Below are 19,542 nucleotides of genomic sequence, written 5' to 3'. Positions count from 1 at the left end.
CCCGTGGATCTCGATTGGATCGAGAGGAAGGCTAGGCCCTGTCAGGAGAGAGCGAGGAAGCGAGGAGGAGGAGGGCCTGAGGGGGAGAGGTGGTGTGGGAGGGATTGGAACAGGAAAAAAAAAGAAAAAAAAGTTGTCGCGGCTGGGAATCGAGCCATGGGCATCGACGGCAATCGCGGGGTGTCGAGGACGGTGCGAGCGCGCGTGTTGAAGCATGCAGCGCGCGCGTTGAAGCCTCCGATCCGTAGCCATCCGATGCTTTGTTGGATGATTGCTAAACGTAGATTTTAATATAGTTGTTTTTCTGGGTACATATTGCTGGGTACACATTTTCTAGGTGTCTCAGCGGGGGTATTTTGTTGGGTGGATGTAGGAAGTTTCCATCCGTGCTTTAGTGGATGGATGAAATAGGAGTGGGCAATAATTCCTTTAATAAATTTTAGAATTCGAATTTGAGACCTTCGGCTCGGATTGCATATTAAAAGCACAAGCTAACGGAGAAAAAAGGGGTAATTATTCACTCATACTCCAATTAATAGATTTGACTATATATTAGGCTTTATTTTGTTTATATTAAATGATCACCCTTTGGGGATTTTTTTTTTCTTTCGCAACGATTTGGTAACAAACTATATTAGGAAAAGACATATGATTAGATTAGTTATGAGGTCAAAGATGTTAGTGTCAAGGGGTTCTGGTTATAAATGGAGATGATGGATTGGTAAAGTGGTTGTGCGTTGAGATAAATGATGAGAATAGTACTTTAAATAAGGAAAATGGCTTAGACAGGGGAATATTTTATCACATCTTTTGTTTTACGCAGTTGCATATGTGTTTACAAAAAATGATGGCTAAGGTTACCAAACAAAGGTTTAATCGAAGCCTCCATGCCTATTTGTAAGAGAGATATCGTGTACCTTTAATATGCTGATGCTACGTTTTGTTTTCCCTACAGTGATATTGAGAAAACTACTAACATTTAATGGAAGATGTCTTGTTTTGAATAGTTCTGAAGTGTAACCATCAACCACAATAAAAAGTGACCTCGTGCCTATAGGACTAGATTGGGAAGGGGCTCATTGGCCAGTTTCCTTTCAGGGGGTGCTCCTTTGCATTCTAGAAAGCTTTGAAAAGATATTCAACAAATAGTCAACAAAATCATAAATGTGTAAACACAGTTATTTCTGATGTTGGTTGTCATACTATCAATGCAGCAGTAGAGAGAAGTGAACAATAAATGGCCATTACTATATCTTATGTTATCACGGAAATGTCTGGCATCAGAAGAATCTGATCTTGACCAGGCCGCATGAGTTCAGGTGGTGTATTTTGGATGGGCAAACTAATCTTTCCCTCACGGCAACAGTTACTTTTGACTCGTCCTCAATCTTCTTGGCATTGCAAAATTCACAATTTTTGACAATCTTCAGCATGCATGTGGGCACTTTGGTGTATGTTGCTATGGACATGGTCGTACTGATCTGGGAAGCTAGGACCCTTATCAAAGGCTCTGTTGTCCTCTAAATTGATCTTGATGTCCATGCCACCTCCTCATTTGCACAATTTTATCTCCAAGGGGTCAGAGACAGATTTACTAGATGATGGAAACATATGCAAACTAACAAAAGTACCTTGACCAAACATTTAGTATTCCTCATTCACATTATCTATAAATTAATATGGTTTCATCACCACCTTCATTGACTGTATTGCAGGCACTGTAGTGGTGGCCTCTTGTGAGGTTGAAGAAAGATTTTCAGACAATAAGCATACTCGGTTTAACATTTTTGTATGTAATAATCTAGAAGGATTTTGGATCCTACCATTTGCAATTTGTCATAACATGAACTATGGATGTGCCAAGTTTCAACATTTTTGAAACTTTAAAGTAAGTTTTGAAAGAATTTTCAAATTTTCAACTTTTAGTCTATTTTCACCCTGCCATGTCCCCATCAAATAAAGGTCAATGCTATTCCTTGATCATCAGAAAACGGCCTCTTTTTAATGGGAAGAAGAATTAATAGCAATCAAATAATGGGAGGTTCATTTTGTAGAGTGCAGTGTCAGCCCATGAAATTATTCATGAGGCTACTAGCTAGAAGTAAAAGTAGGGGATTCGTGCTAAAACTGGGTTAAATACAAGGGGTGCGTTTGGTATAGCTTGCTGCAGCTGCTGCACCAAACCAGGTAGAAGCAACTGTAGCAAATACTTGGTCTTTTTGCCACCGCAGCCAAAGTTGCTGCAAAAAAATGGGAACGAACTGGCTGAAGAAGCATAGTTTGAGATGAAGAAATGCTGATCTGGAGCTCCAGTTATAACGTAAAAATTGATACTGAATTTGTTGCCCCTTTCATTATGTATGACATGTGTGTCAATGGCACATGTGACCATTTGAATCAATGGCATGGGGGTCAGAGCATCAAATGAAGGAAGCACATTTAAATTAGGGATTGCCAATATATATGCACAAGGCTCAATTATAAATGCGTCATTTGCTTGAATTAATGGGAATAAATGACATACTACATGTTTTGAATGTTCAAACAGTGTCACAAGTTGGTTCTTCATTGGAATTCAATCATGTTCCCACACAAAGCTCATCACCGCCAGCTCGAAACTCCCATCACCATCGGGCCTGGCAGCACCTTTGGTCCTGGTTGGTGTTCTCAACCGGGACCAAAGGTACTCTTTTGTCCCAGGTCCCTAACCCGGGTTGACAGCCCCACCCCCCCTCCCCCCTTGTCCAGCCTTGGCGGTCCCGGTTGGGAATCCGGGACAACAGGGGTTTTCCAACCGGGACAAATCACCTGTTCTGTTGTAGTGACAGGTTTCCAAACCAATGGAGTGTCATACGTGATGGCTCCATCTGCTCGACTGCCAAACCAAGGCTTTGCTGAACCTTGTCGATCACTGATCGTCCCCCGGGTGGATACACAAGTCCTGGACTGCTTATAGACATGGTTTATTTCAGCCACCACTTCCATACAAGATGGTAGACTTCCCCATAGTGCAATATGTATGCTGATGATACCTTAATAGTCATGAAAGTTGACACATCACAACTCATGCGCCTCAAAGATCTTCTACAAAAGTTTGCTAAATCCACTAGTCTGAAAATTAATTATAGAAAGTATAATCTGATTCCAATAAACGTTTCTTTTGGAAGAACATACAACAGCTAGCTGATGCCTTTGGTTGTGCTATTGGTGCTCCCTTTCACATATTTGGGGCTGCCCTTTGTATACTCAACCATACACGCTACGTAGGTATAGATATAAGCCAGACACTATAAAAGACCAAACTGAGTACAAGTTTGAATACTAGTCACCTAACACAGTTACATAAATGACGCAAGCCATGCATGCATTAGAAGGCTAGAACCAGTGCTTATGATTATTAATATTGCCATAGTAGCAATAACACTTCCATTATTTATTTTCTTGCCTTTTTTTCACGAGACAGTATTCAAAGCTTCTGTGGGGGTTGCCACTGGGTATCTATGGATGCAGCTAGCCCACGCCTTGTCCACCTCCTCTGCTGGTCGGATGCAGTCCCAAACAGCGCTATTGGACTTGAAGCCAGAGCCAATGCCAAGCATCCACACCCGGTCACCCTTGCGCATTCGACCCTTAGCCTCGATGTAAGCCAACTCATACCAAATTGTGCTGCTAGACATGTTTCCAAACCGATGGAGTGTCATACGCGTCGGCTCCATCTGCTCGTCTGACAAACCAAGGCTGTGCTGAACCTTGTCGATCATTGGTCGTCCCCCGGGGTGGATACACCAGTGCTGGACTGCTTTTCGGAAGTCTGGATGGTATTGCTTGACCTGTCCGTTGGAATACTTTATCATGATGAGAAACAGTTTGTAAAATAGTTGAACTGAATGTGGAAGAACTAGTGGCCCAATGGCAGTGAAGTTGGCCTTCAATGCATTAGCACCGGTAGCTAAGATGTTTCTAGATATATTCATGCCTAGCGTGCCATCAACATCTTCTTCGTGAAAGATGCAGTGGTAAGAACTGTCATCAGCACATGTGGTGGTCCGGACCAGGTGTGCGAGCCGAAACCGTGCCATAGACTTGGATGTAGATAGCAGCACAGCTGTGCCGCCCATGCGGAAGAGGATGTTGGTAACTTGCATGCTAGTGTTCTTTCCCTTGTAGAAGTTGGGCGTTATGGTCTCTGTAGACACAACCAGAGCGTGAGCACCATGCTGTGCTGCTGGTCGAACTCGAAGGAGGTCTCTTGCAAGCCCCACAGAGATTAGTCCAGCACTGCAACCCATCCCAGATAAGGTCACATTGTGGATGTCATCTCGAAGCTTATATCGGTTCAGGATCATGTCACCCAAGGATGGAACTGGTGAAAAGACACTGCAGTTGACAACTAGTCTATCGATGGTGCTGGGAGCTATGCCTGTTTTTTCTAGTAGGTCATCGATTGCCAAGAAAATGACAAGCTCTGCCTCGGCACGGACATCATCTAAGCTTCTAGAGGGTGGAATGTATCGGACTGCCAGAGGAAGGCTTGTCTCTTCCCCGATGCCACTACGGTGCAGTGTGCGTTCTATGAACTGGATACCATGCACTACTAAAAAAATGATTTCTAGCAACGCCTCGTTTTTTTAGGGGCGGACCAAAAAGTCATCCGTCCCTATAAATGGAGCGAGGGTACTGTAGAAACGGTCTGCCCCTAAAGATGGAATCTGTAGGGGCGGCTAACCCCCTCAGCCGCCCCTGAAAATGGGAGACATTTTCTGGGGCGGGTGGGGGGGTCATCTGCCCCTACAAACAATCATTTTTAGGGGCGGCTCACCCCCCCCCACCCGCCCCTAAAAATTCCCTCCTTTTCAGGGGCGGCTGAGGGGGTCAGCCACCCCTAAAAATGATTGTTTGTAGGGGCGGCTGACCCCCCACCCACCCCTAAAAAGGTATATAAAAATCTGGGTGCTTTCCTCCTCCCGACCCTCCATTATTGGATCGGGAGAGGTGCTCCTCAAGATCGAAAAAAGGAAAAAAAGGAGGAGAGGTTTTCAACTCGATTTCCTTGAAGTTTGGGGCCCTAGGAGGTAAGTTGACGCTAATATCTTGTCATTCCTAAGCTCTTTTGTTAGATTTGTGGCTTAAATGGTGCTCTCTTTCCCTCAAACTAGCTCTAGATCTCCATGGTGTAGATTTGCCATTTTAGACACCATTTGCCTCAAACTTTTGGATGAAGTTGTGCTATTTTAGATGGAGAACAAGATTAACTAATCATTAGTATTGGATCTACATATTTTAGCCTCATTTCTAAGTAAAGTACTCACTAGATCTATGGAGGAGAGAGAAGAAGATTTGTTTTTTTCCTATTTTCACTCACATGCATGGTAGTTTTTTTTGCAAGAAATTGTGTTACAATAATATGTTTGGTTTTATTTTCTTATTTAGTGCTATCCAAATTACATTTTATTAATATCTACGCTTATAGATTAGTATGTATATTTGCAATGTCATTTATGGTTATTATACTTTGGAGAAATGAATTTATGTTTTTCCTAATTATTTACGTAAGTAGTTGCTTTTTTAATTTATTTGAATTATTTGTTCTGTTTAGAGATGGATAGGACATGGATGTACACTGTAAAAAGGACATACACCTATTTTCGTGCGGAGCTTAACAAATTCATTCTAGTTGTCGAGAACCATGCAAGAAATGAGAAGACACAGCTGATGCATTGCCCATGCAATGACTGTCAGAATTTGAGAGTATTCAGTGACCGAACTACAATCAGATCGCAAGTGATTGTGAGAGATTTTGTCAAGGACTACACGGTCTGGAAGAAACATGGCGAGACGGATGCTCCACCTCAGGCGGATAATCCACTTATTGAAATCGTACAAGACGAGGATTTTAATAGATTGGTTTATTCTTATTTTCATTGCGGCGGAGATGATGACGATGTCGACGACAATGATGATGATGCTGCTGATGATGGTGGTGGTATTGGTGGATCCCATGGTGATGACGTCGACTGTCCCATGGATGGTGATAGTAGTGATGATGAACTTGACGATGGTGATTTTCTCGGCCAGTTGTTGCGCCACACCAAAGGGGAGGTATTGGTTGCTAGTGCCCGGGGGTTAGCAAACTTCGAGATGGTGAAAAAATCAGCTGAGGAACTTATTTATGACCGCTCGAAGGGATGCCCGAAACACTGGACCGTGCTTTATTTCATACTTGAGCTGTTGACTCTGAAGGCTAAGCATAGTTGGTCAGATGGTAGTTTCAATGATCTGCTGCGTATCTTGGCTTGGTTGCTTCCAAAGCCAAATAAAGTGCTAGCCAACACATAAAGAGCAAAGAAGCTTGTCAGCCCGTTCACCATGGGTGTGGAAAGAATCCATGGGTGTCCTAATCATTGTATATTGTATCGTGGGGACACTTTTAAAGACCTGAAGAAATGCTTTGTATGTTCCGTAAGTCGGTACAAAACAATGCTGGATACTATGGTGATGACAATCAAGATCCAACCAATGTGAATAAGGGGGCCTTCGTTGAGCCAGATGACGCTACTTTAGGCATTTCTGAGAAGCAGAGCAGAATTCCCGCCATGGTTATATGGTACCTCCCAGTTTCCAATCACCTTAGGCATTTCTTCTCGAACCCAAAGGATGCTGAGCTGATGCGATGGTGGGATTCAGATAAGCGCAAAAAGGGTGACGGAAAACTCCGACATCTAGCTGATGCTCGGCAATGGAAGAAATTTGATGACAAATACTATCTAGAATTTGGGAACGACCCACGAAATGTTCGGTTCACGTTGAGTATAGATGGAATGAATCCGTTTGGTGAAAGAAGTAGCACCCACAGCACATGGTCAGTGATACTGACAATGTACAACCTGCCTACATGGTTGTGTCAGAAGAGGAAATATCTTTTGCTATCTGTGCTTATACAGGGCCCCAAGCATCCTGGCATTGATATAGACATTTTTCTTGAGCCTATGATGTAAGAGAGGGAAACTTTATGGAAGGAGGGTATCGATATATATGATGGTCTTGCACGACAGCCCTTTAATCTTAGAGCTATTATATTCGTCACTATCCATGATTATCAGGCATTGTTTGTCATGTCAGGATAGATCAAAGGAAGGACGGGATGCACGGTGTGTGTGGATGACACCGTATCGTCTTTCTTTGAGGGTTCTTGGAAGGTAGTTTACCTTGGATACAGACGTTTCTTGGTTGAGGGGCATAGGTACCGAAGTAAGAAGTTCTATAATCATTTTGATGGCAACCCTGAATTCCGTTCTACTCCAGAACAACGAGACGGGCATTATGTTTTCAATATGGTCCGAAACATCAAGGTCATTTATGGGAAGAAGAAGGAAGATGGGAAGAAGAGAAAGAGAGATAAGGAACCTATCGAAGGCGTACCATTCAAGAAATAGTCCATTTTCTACAAGTACTTGCCGTATTGGGCAGATCTTGAGGTCCGCCATGCAATCGATGGTATGCACCTCAAGAAGAATGTGTTTGGTAACACGATTGGGCTCCTCCTGGAGACATCTGCCAAAACAAGGGATATGTACAAGTCACGACAGGACTTGGTAGCCATGAAGATAAGAAAAGATCTTCACCCTGTTGAAAAAGGGAATGGTAGATACGAACTTCCCCCAGCTAGCTACAACTTGACATGTGATGAGAAGAAGGCAATGTGCGAGAGCTTAAGAGGGATCAGAGTCTCTAGTCGTTTCATGTCCAACATAAGAAAACTAGTGTCGATGAAAGATTTGTCACTATGCGGCTATAACTGTCATGATTGTCATGTGTTGCTGACACTGTTCCTCCCGATTGCAATCAGAGCAATCAAACCAGTATATGTAAGGATGGTAATCACTCGGTTGTGTTACTTCTTCAATAGGATTTCACAAAAGGTGATAGATGAAGACGAGTTGCAGGATCTCAAAGAATTCATTGCAGAAACTATGGCGCAGCTTGAGATGTGCTTCCCTCCGGGATTTTCTGACATAACCGAACACCTAATGATTCACATGGTCGACCAGATACGGGCACTTGGTCCACTTTACCATCATGAAATGTGGACGTATGAGCGTTTTATGTCCATCCTCAACCAATACATACTGAATCGTGCTCATCCTGAGGTGTCCATGATGCGATACAGTACTGAGGAAGTCATCGAGTCTTGCCTAGGTTACCTAAAGGATAACGTGTCCCTTGGTTTGACAATTCCATGTTTTTTGGGGAGGTTGGAAGGTGTGGGCATGGTTGGGACAAAAATCTTCATCGACAAAGATTTCAAAGGTGTGCAACAAGCACATTATAGCATATTGCAGCACCTTACAATAATGACACCTTTAGTCAATCAACACTTGAGCATGATTCGTGCAGAAACTAATGGTCGCTCGGCTGATTGGATCATGAGAGAACACAAGCGTCGACTGACTGCATGGTTGAAGGACCTGCATCTACTAGATGGGGAGTCCGTGGAGGAACAAACAATCAAAAGATTGGCAGCGGGTGCATCTATCCAGGTCACATCATGGCAAGGGTATGATATTAATGGATATCTATTCTATACTGTCGCCAAGGACAAGAAGACCATGTCCCAGAACAGTGGTGTTCGTATTGAAGCCTTAGACGAGAGAACAAGACAAAATACAACATATTTTGGTGTCATAGAAGATATATGGCAAGTGCACTATAGTTCAAATATACAAATCCCGGTCTTTCGGTGTCGTTGGGTCAAACATCCGAAAGGTGTTGAGGTGGATGGATATGGACTCACGGTTGTAGACCTCAACAATATTGGATATAAAGACGACCAATGGGTACTTGCTTCACAAGTCGCACAGGTACTCTACGTAGCTGATCCCGCAAAGAAGACAAAACACGTTGTTGTCCCTGGAAAACAAGATATCATAGGAGTTGAGGGAATCGATGATTTGGAAGAATACAATCAGTATGATCAAATGAACCTCTTCACAGACCTTCCACAGAAGATTAAAATTATAGAAGCGGACGTCAGAAAAGATGAGAAGCCTTGGGTGCACAAAGATGGTGAATCGAGAATTATTACCGCTTAAATATATCGTGCATTCTTGTATTAATATGCGAAAGTGATTGTAATTTGTTTATGGTAATATAATTGTTCAAACATTAGCCTAATTTTGTATTATATTTTGAGATTGTTGTTTATGAGATTCTGAATCAAAGTTAGCCTTAAAATGTATGGGATAGTAGTGTGACATAAGACAATTTTATCATGTATTTTTCTATTTCTTTGGATTAAAATAATTACAGGAATATTTTTTGAAAACAATTTGTAGGGGCGGGCCAACCCCCCACCCGCCCCTAGAAATTGATTTGTAGGGGCGGGTGGCGCCCCTGTCCGCCCCTGCAAATTGTTTTCAAAATAATTCTGGTAATTCTTTTAATTCAAAAGGAGCTGCAAAACATTTCAAAAAAAATTGAAATTTTTACCATTGCCAATTAGTGAGCTGTAGAACACTTGAAAAATATAATCAATACAATTCAACATGTTTAATGTTCAAGAGTGTTCAAACCACAAAGTTTTCCAGAAGTTATATGAGATGTATGTATGACACAGCCATACTTTGTTATTTCAACACTTCTATTTAATATATTCACTGAAATGTGTTTTAGATATTTTTTTATGTTACACAAGTGACAATAACTCTACAGTAAAATTTTCAATATTTTTTTATTTGTTTTACTATTTTTTTTGCATTATTACAATTTTCAGCCATAAACAGAAAATAATTTGTAGGGGCGGGTCGGCCCCGACCCGCCCACCGCCCCCATAAATCTATTTGTAGGGGCTGGTGGTGCCCTACCCGCACCTACAATTTTTTTCAAAATAATTCGGGTAATTCTTTTAATTCAAAAGGAGCTACAAAATATTTCAAAAAAATTTGAAATTTTTACCATTGCCAATTAGTGAGCTGTAGAACACATGAAAAATATAGTCAATACAATTCAACATGTTTAGTGTTCAAGAGTGTTCAAAACACAATGTTTGCCTTAAGTTATATGAGATGTAAGTATGACATAGCCATACTTTGTTGTTTCAACACTTCTATTTAATATATTCACTGAAATGTGTTTTAGATATTTTTCTTATGTTACACAAGTGACAATAACTCTATAGTAAAATTTTCACAATTTTACTATTTTATTTGCATTATTACAATTTTCAGCCATAAATGGAAAACAATTTTTAGGGGCGGGCCGGGGGGTCTCCCGCCCCTAGAAATCGATTTTTAGGGGTGGGTGGCACCCCGGCCCGCCCCTAGAAATTGATTTGTAGGGGCGGATGGCGCCCCGGCCCGCACCAACAAATGGTTCTATATAGGGAAAATTCGATTCATGCCACCACAACTCCGTGAAATTGGGTTTCACGTTGAAAATCATGCCACTCAATGGCATCGATTTCAACATGAAATCAAAAATCGTGAAATTGTAGTGGCATGGATCCAACTGACCCTTCTATATAAATACCCTCCCCGCCGGGACTTAGAAACATTTTCGGATCGAGCGAGCGGGACGCCGTCTGGCTGCCGAAGTTTTTCGTGCCTCTCCCCCGTCGCAGCGGTTCCTGCCCGCCCCGCCGCCACGCCGCCTTCCTGCACCGCCGCCGACCGTCCCCGCCGGCGCCGAAGCCTCCGCGGCCGCACCTCCCTCCCTGCGCCTTGGAGCCTACCAACGGCGGCCCCTCCTCGACTGGCAGCGCCTTCCACGAGGCGGCCCCCTCCCCGACCGGCGGCGCCTCCGCAGCGTTGTGGCAGAACCACCTGAATTATCCCGGCTCAAGTGCGCAGGCCATCACCATAAAGGCAACACCGGCTCAACGTACTTCAAACAGAACAATTCTTGGTTTGTCGGGTAACGTCCCGATACAACCACCGGTTCTCGGATCGAACAAGCATACCCCGCACGAAGGCGAGTCCAGAGATATTACAACCACAAATTTTACAACACAGGCAATTCAGTAGTGATTACAAACCAGTTCAAACCATTATTACAAAACCAAACTTAGTAAACCAGTTATACAAAACATAAGGGTAAAGCTTCAGAGTTTAGACAGCGGAAGATAACACACGACGACTACCACATGTCGCAAAAGTATACCAGTCTAGCCCAAGCATGGTATCACTCGTCAGGGTCATTGCCGATCGAAGACGTATCCCACTCTACGGACCAGCCAGGAGGCAAGGAGAAGGGCCAAGACAAACTCGCGACCTGGTCCTCAAAACTCATACCTAAAAAAGGGTTTCAACAGCAAGGCTGAGTATTCTAATACTCAGCAAGACTTAACCGCCAACGGGTATACGTAGCCCACTTTAGCTAGACTATGCAAGGTTATGTGAGGAAGGGGCGGGTGGCACACCGGCCCGCCCCTAGAAATTGATTTGTAGGGGCGGATGGCGCCCCGGCCCGCCCCAACAAATGGTTCTATATAAATACCCTCCCCGCCGGGACTTAGAAACATTTTCGGATCGAGCGAGCGGGACGCCGTCAGGCTGCCGAAGTTTTTCGTGCCTCTCCCCCGTCGCAGCGGCTCCTGCCCGCCCCGCCGCCGCGCTGCCTTCCTGCACCGCCGCCGACCGTCCCCGCCGGCGCCGAAGCCTCCGTGGCCGCACCTCCCTCCCTGCGCCTTGGAGCCTACCCACGGCGTCCCCTCCTCGACTGGCAGCGCCCTCCACGAGGCGGCCCCCTCCTCGACCGGCGGCGCCTCCGCAGCATTGTGGCAGAACCACCTGAATTATCCCGGCTCAAGTGCGCAGGCCATCACCATAAAGGCAACACCGGCTCAACGTACTTCAAACAGAACAATTCTTGGTTTGTCGGGTAACGTCCCGATACAACCACCGGTTCTCGAATCGAACAAGCATACCCCGCACGAAGGCGAGTCCAGAGATATTACAACCACAAATTTTACAACACAGGCAATTCAGTAGTGATTACAAACCAGTTCAAACCATTATTACAAAACCAAACTTAGTAAACCAGTTATACAAAACATAAGGGTAAAGCTTCAGAGTTTAGACAGCGGAAGATAACACACGACGGCTACAACATGTCGCAAAAGCATACCAGGCTAGCCCAAGCATGGTATCACTCGTCAGGGTCATTGCCGGTCGAAGACGTATCCCACTCTACGGACCAGCCACGAGGCAAGGAGCAGGGCCATGACAAACTAGCGACCTGGTCCTCAAAACTCATACCTGAACAAGGGTTTCAACAGCAAGGCTGAGTATTCTAATACTCAGCAAGACTTAACCGCCAACGGGTATACGTAGCCCACTTTAGCTAGACTATGCAAGGTTCTGTGAGGCTCTGGTTTTCCTTTTGCTGAAAAGCAATAAAGAGTGGGTCCTTACTTTCAAATTTTAGCTTCCAGGATTCTAGTTGATTAACCATTCTATGTAAGCATCTACAAATCAACCAAGGTAGATCTTTAAGCAAACATCAAGATTGATCATAATACTATTGCTCTTATTACTCTGTGTGGCAAAGGGATTAAGTAGTCCCAAACTGTGAGAAGCAGACGATTCGAATCGAATTTGTTAACCTGGCCAGGCAGACCTAACACACACGTTTGGAACACCGTCGGGTCGTTCCCAAACAACCGTTGACCTTTCTTTCTGGCTTGTGGATAGGGTCACTCTCCCCGACTACAGGGCTCCAAGGTCCAGCCTTGTCCCTCGAAGTCACAGTGTTGCGCAACATAAAAATTAAACCTATCCCTAAGAGAGAGTGAAAGGTATATCCACTCCCCGGTCCAATCGGCAACTAGGCTTACCGCGTACCATACTTACGGCATGTGGCTAGCACGTTCAAAAACTTAACCACCGCTACCACACACCGCGACCTTAATAAGTTCATCAACATAGACGGGGTCTCACACAAGGTCATGATATCGAACACAACCCCGTCCGTCGTCCTTATATTGATAACAGAAAGTAAACAAGCAATTCCTATAGATCTCGCGAGTGACAGGCAATCACTCGATTTTTACCGGTCCTATAAGCTTAGCAATTATTCGAACTCAGGTCTAGTGTTCAGTACATAGGTTCCTAGGATCATGCATCTAGGGTTTCAATTCAAATCCTAAGAACTGTAAATGCACAAGTAAGTAATAACAGTAAATGGTAATAATTTGAAATATAGGTTATGTCTGGGGCTTGCCTTCTCGGTAGTCACTAACTATTTCAGCCCTGGGCTCTTCCGAACTTTGGTCCGGGGCTTCAGTTAGTACAGCAGTGTTCACCTGAGCTTCGAGATCACCTCCTTCGGAATCCGGGATCAGCTCGTACGTCCCGTCTGATAAGGCAGTCGTATCTATATGTAATGCAAGAACAGTATTATCAACACACTCACGATGTGGTGAAGCTAAGCAAACAAAATTAATTCACACATGGGCAATCGTTTATAGAGTAGTAAACTAACACTTCTAACTACACCAGGCATCATGATCAACAGCACAAGAAAGCTATACTAACTTCCTAAACAAGTGATGTAGTTTCCTATAGCAATTAAATCATGGTTTGTTAACAAATCAACAACTCAGAGCACAAACAGTAATAAATTTAGAAAACATTACACTAAACATATTATGAACAGAGTAAGCTATCCTGTAAATTTCATGCCAAAACTTGTAGTAATTTATTTAGAACAATTCATTCATTCAGACAACACCTAGAACAAGATTGAATTATACAGCTTAAACCAGAGCAAATCTGAAGCTCAAAATTTAACAGAAGGTTGACACAAGGATCAGTTAGCTACTGTGAATTTTTCATGATTTTATCTACATATAAACAAAACAAACATCACTCTAACAAGATTCATTTTTAACTTCTGTTATACTAATAAACTGAGGCTAAAACTTAATGGACAAGCTAATCTATCCAAAAAGAACACTCATAAATATTTTCATGATTTAACATCAACATAAACTATTTATCATAATTAAAGTCTACTAAAGAAGGATTAAATCAAAGAAATAGCTACACATGATAACTAACAACGAAATTTTTATAGAAACACTAGTGTAATATGAGCAAACCACCATAAAAATTTCAGAGCATAATAAGGCTTCAAACAATAATTAAGAAAAAGAATAAACAACTAGTCTTTATATACCTAGTGACACAAATCAATGTGTACAGCAAAAACTTTCAACAAAGATCCATCATATTTTGATTCTACTGCATAGAGATTTACACAAGGATTCCAGAACAACTGGATTTTCTAATTTACAAATTTTCTACGAATTTCAATTGAATTTCCAAGTTTCCAGCTAGAAGTAACAAATAAGCCCTTGCTGCTACTATTCATATGAGTCACAAGCTATTCAAATAACCACCTGGGTTTCTTGAAATTCTAACCGAGAGGTCCTTGCCGAGGTCAGAGCAGGGGAGCGAGGGTTTGACCGCCAAATCCGGCGTCTAGGCTCACCGGCGGCGAGGGGTAGGTTGGGGAAAATGGAGAGGAGGTCGAGGCGAAGCTCTAGGTGGCTGGGGAGCTCGAGAGGAGGACCGGAGCAATGGCGTCGATGGCGAGCGGCGGCTGGCAGAGCTCGGCTATGGCGGCGGGGTGGTTCCAGTGGGGATTGGGCGAGGAGAAGGGGGCTGCGAGCTGCGCAAGGTCACGACGGAGCTCGCTAGGGGGTCAGCGCGGGCGGAGGAGCTGCGGTAAGGGGGGTCGACGGCGAACCTGGGCTCGCCGATGTTCTGCGGAGCGGCGGCGGTGTTCTGGGGCGTCGGAGTGGGGAGCAAGCGAAAACAGCAGGCGGAATGAAATGCTGGGGTACTTGTAATGCTCGTGCGCGCGCGAGGAGAGAGCGGCGGGCTCTGCAGCGAGCTTGCCGCCGTGGCGGCGAGGTGGCGGCCGCGCGGTGCTCTGCTGCTGCGTGGCAATGCGAGGGGAGCGCCAGCGCGAGGCAACGGGCGGTGGAGGAGGTCGGGAGCGACGCGTGGGTGCCAGCGCGAAGCAGGAGGTGGCCAGGCTGGCCCTCCATGGCGGGCGGCGGCACTGCACAGCGGCGGCGCTGAAAAATAGAGCAAGCAGGCAGGCTGGAGGAAGTAGAAAGGGATCGATTTGCAATTTCTGAAAATTCTTGGGACCCAACTGTAAACCAGCGATAACGTTTAATCTAGGGCTCAAATGAAAAAGTGCCCAACACGAAAGTTGTTCAACTTTTCAAGATCTACAACTTTGATGTTGTGCAAAAATTTATTTGATCAAAGATTCAAGTGCTATTTTTGAAAACATAGGAGGGATTTTGAATTCCATGGATTTTTTTCTTTTTCAACGTAATTTCACTTTAAACTTAGGCTGAAATGAAAGTTTTCCTGCCATGCAATGATTGCACTGAATTTTGCAAAAAACACCCTCCACAAAAGCTATAATTACCCATCCTATTCAAATAAAACTATAAAAAGGACGTTGCATAAAATCATAATTACACATATAACCTTTTATATTTACAAAAAGATCCTTTTTCAAGCAATCAAGCACATGATCCATAAAATAGATACACAACTACAGTGCAGACACCTAGGGTGTCACAGCCTTCCCCCCTAAAAAGGAATCTCGCCCCGAGATTACAGGAAGAAAAGGAATGGTATGATTTGATACCTGAATTTGTTCTAAGAAAGTCAGGAAAGTTTCTTTGGAGAAAAGTTTCAGTCTCCCAAGTGGCTTCTTCTTCAGTATGATGCTTCCACTGGATCTTGTACATTTTAACTTTCTCCCTTCTAGTACTTCTTTCCTTGGTGTCAATAATCTTGATTGGATACTCCGTATAGGATAGATCGGATTCAAACTCGATATCTTGTGGTTCAAGGATCTCAGTAGGTTCCTTGATGCACTTCTGGAGTTGTGATACATGGAAGACATCATGAATGGCGGCCATCTGAGAAGGAAGAAGAAGTCGGTAGGCAACTGGTCCACAAGTTTCGATGATTTCAAATGGTCCGATGTATCGGGGTGCTAATTTCCCTTTTACGCCAAAGCGTTGAACACCTCTAGTAGGAGATACTCGCAAATATACGAAATCCCCTACCTTGAATTGTAAAGGATCTCTTCTTTTGTCTGCATAACTTTTCTGTCTTGATTGCACTGCTTTAAGATTACTATGGATAACTTTGACTTTCTCCTCTGCCTCAGAGACTAAATCTAGCCCAAAAATTTTGCGTGCTCCAGCTTGTGACCAACTCAAAGGAGTTCGACACCTTCGACCGTATAATGCTTCAAATGGTGCCATTTGCGAGCTGGATTGATAACTGTTATTATATGAAAACTCTGCCAGTGCTAGGCACTTATCCCAGTTCTTACCATATTGAATAGCACATGCCCTCAACATGTCTTCAAGGATTTGATTGATTTGTTCAGTTTGCCCATCTAGTTGTGGATGATAAGCTGAACTACGAATCAATTTAGTTACAAGGGATTCTTGCAATTGCTCCCAGAAACGTGCAATAAACTGAGCCCCACGATCAGAAATGATTGTCTTTGGAACTCCATGCAAACGGACAATCTGATCGAGATAATTCTCTGCATACCTCTTGGCAGAATAAGTTGTATGCACTGGGATAAAATGAGCGGTCTTGGTGAGTCTATCAACGATTACCCAAACAGAATCATGCTTCTGAGAAGTAGTGGGTAGGCCAACGATAAAATCCATACTGATGTCCTCCCATTTCCAGGATGGAATGGGTAAAGGTTGGAGAGTACCAGCTACTTTCAAGTGACTAGCCTTAACTCTTTGACAGACATCACACTCAGAAACATATCTGGCGATCTCTCTTTTCATTCGAGTCCACCAGAAATTTTGTATAAGATCTTGGTACATCTTGGTGCTACCGGGATGCATCGAAAACTTCAATAGATGTGCTTCATCAAGGATTTGCTTTCTAAGCTGCTGATTCTTGGGTACAACAAGTCGAGATTCAAACCATAAAACTCCTCTATGATCCACTCGGAAATATTTGTACTTTGCTTCTCCTTGGGATAACTTTTCTTTGATGATTTTGATACCTTCATCATGTAATTGTGCCATGATGATGCTATCATGAAGTGTAGGCTCAATAGATATATGATTCAAACTTCTTTGAGGTATCATTTCTAGATTTAATTTCATCATTTCCTGGCATAAAGTTTCATTGAATGGCTCTACAGATAGACAATGACATTGTGACTTGCGGCTGAGTGCATCCACAACCACATTAGCCTTTCCTGGATGATAGTGCACTTCTAGATCATAATCCTTTATCAACTCTAGCTAGCGTCTCTGCCTCATGTTGAGATCAGCTTTAGTGAAGATATATTTGATGCTCTTATGGTCAGTGTAAATATTACAATGGGTTCCCATAAGATGATGTCTCCAAAGCTTGAGAGCGTGTATAATAGCTGCTAACTCCAGATCATGTGTTGGATAATTCTTCTCATGATTCCGGAGAGCTCTTGATGCATACGCAATAACTCAGTTGTCTTGCATAAGCACACAACCAAGTCCAGTACCAGAAGCATCACAATAGACATCAAAAGGTTTGGTATTGTCCGATGTAGCCAACAATGGAGCAGTAGTGAGCCGTGCTTTGAGAGTTTGGAAGGCTTCTTCACATTTGTCATTCTAAACAAACTTCACTCCCTTCTTTAATAACTCCGTCATAGGCTTGGCTATTCTGGAGAAATCTGGAATGAATCGACGTTAATATCCAGCTAAACCCAGAAAACTGCGAATTTGATGAACTGAAGTAGGAGATTCCCAATCCATCACTTCTTGTACTTTAGTTGGATCAACTGATATACCATCACTGGAGATAGTATGGCCTAAGAATTTCACACTATCCAGCCAGAATTCACACTTGGAGAGTTTGGCATAAAGATGATGATCTCGTAATCATTGAAGAACGATACATAAATGCTCAGCATGATCTTCTTCATTCTTGGAGTAGATCAAAATGTCATCGATGAATACCACGACGAATTTATCTAGCTCAAGCATGAAGACTGAATTCATCAAGTACATAAAATATGCTAGGGTGTTGGTAAGACCAAAAGATATAACCAGATATTCATATAGTACATATCTGGTCGAGAAAGCAGTCTTTGGAATATCACAAGGCTTGATCTTTATTTGATGGTAGCCGGAATGAAGATCAATCTTAGAGAAAACCTTAGCTCCACCTAACTGATCAAATAGGATATCAATGCGGGGAAGAGGATACTTATTTTTAATAGTAACCGCATTGAGTCGTCGATAATCAACACATAGCCTCAAACTATTGTCTTTCTTCTTCACAAACAGGGCTGGACATCCCCATGGTGAAGAACTTGGACGTATAAAGCCCTTGTCAAGAAGGTCTTGAAGTTGGATTTTCAATTCTGCTAACTCATTTGGAGGCATTCGGTACGACCTCTTAGAAATAGGGGCAGTACCGGGTTGAAGTTCAGTAACAAACTCGATATCTCTATCAGGGGGCATTCTAGGTAAATCATCTGGAAATACGTCCACATACTCACTCACAACAGGAATATCTTCAATCTTAATTTCTTTTGTAGCATAGGCACAGGAGTTGAAGCACTCTTGTTGTGGTAGATAGAGTATGGTGGCTCCTTGATATGGTGATCTATCTCGATAGCTCGGGAAGAGATATCTAACAGTACTTTATGTTTAGTCATCCAATCCATGCCCAAAATAACATCCATGCCTTCTAAATTCAACAAGATCAAATCTATCTTGATCAAATTACTACCCAGCTTAATTGGCACATGTCTAGTGATTTGATTGGAAGCTATCTTACCACCAGGGGTTGCTATCATAAAAGATCCCTTAGTATGACAAAAGTCCAGTCCTATTCTTGCTCCAAATTTGGCACTTATAAAACTATGAGTTGCACCAGAATCAAATAATATGACTGCGGGTTTATTGTGAATAGAGAAAGTACCCGTCATGACTGGTGCTCCTTCGGGAAGCTCTGCAAGAGTAGTAAAGTTAACTCGCCCTTGCCGAACTTGCACCATTTGCCTTTTGCCCTTTTCCTTGTTGTTGTTTTGGTTGGAGTTCTGCCCTGGATCATTCTTTCTGGGCTGCGGACAATTCTTAGCAAAGTGGGAAGCACTGCCGCAGTTATAGCACCGATTGTTGCCATTCCCACGATTGAACTGTGGGCCATTCGGCCTTGGGCCAAACTGCTGCTGTTGCTGCTGCTGAGGCACTGGTGGTCTGAATCCTCCTTGCTGCTGAGGCGGCCTAAAAACAAGCCTGCCCATTGGGGCATTTCTCTGTGGAGGTCTGGGTGGAGTGTTCTGCACCAGACGATATATCGGTGGCTGAGCACTCGAGGGTCCCATTGGTGCCTTTCGCTTCTTCTCAGCATGATGTGCAGTGATACAGTCCTCTTGAGTAATGGTCATATTAACCAGCTCATTATAAGTATTGGGCTGAACCAAGTTCAGACGTTCCTTGAGCTTGGTATTAAGGCCATGACGAAAACGGTCATGTTT

The 19,542-nt window shown here is 43.3% G+C and overlaps 1 protein-coding gene across 1 annotated transcript; it reads right to left on the bottom strand.

The window, feature by feature from the left end:
* Positions 1-3,452: 3,452 nt before the first annotated feature.
* On the bottom strand, positions 3,453-5,368 carry LOC120639952 (3-ketoacyl-CoA synthase 6-like). The gene is made up of 3 exons (XM_039915866.1): positions 5,363-5,368; positions 4,214-4,577; positions 3,453-3,997 (listed from the first exon to the last, which is right to left on the bottom strand). The coding sequence occupies exons 1-3, from the start codon at positions 5,366-5,368 to the stop codon at positions 3,453-3,455; spliced, it is 915 nt and encodes a 304-aa protein (XP_039771800.1).
* Between the last annotated feature and the right edge of the window lie 14,174 nt (positions 5,369-19,542).

The sequence above is a fragment of the Panicum virgatum genome, chromosome 7K (assembly GCF_016808335.1).
Source record: "Panicum virgatum strain AP13 chromosome 7K, P.virgatum_v5, whole genome shotgun sequence".
In the NCBI taxonomy this organism is placed as follows: domain Eukaryota; kingdom Viridiplantae; phylum Streptophyta; class Magnoliopsida; order Poales; family Poaceae; genus Panicum; species Panicum virgatum.
The sequence above is the reverse complement of the archived record's forward strand: the minus strand, read 5'-3'. Positions and strand labels throughout refer to the sequence as shown.

What these genes read in the sequence shown, in the direction of transcription:
- LOC120639952 (XM_039915866.1), bottom strand. An exon ending in TCGACCAGCAGCACAGCATG is followed by an intron (nt 3,998 to 4,213) that starts GTGCTCACGCTC and finishes TCTTTCACGAAG; the next exon opens with AAGATGTTGATGGCACGCTA.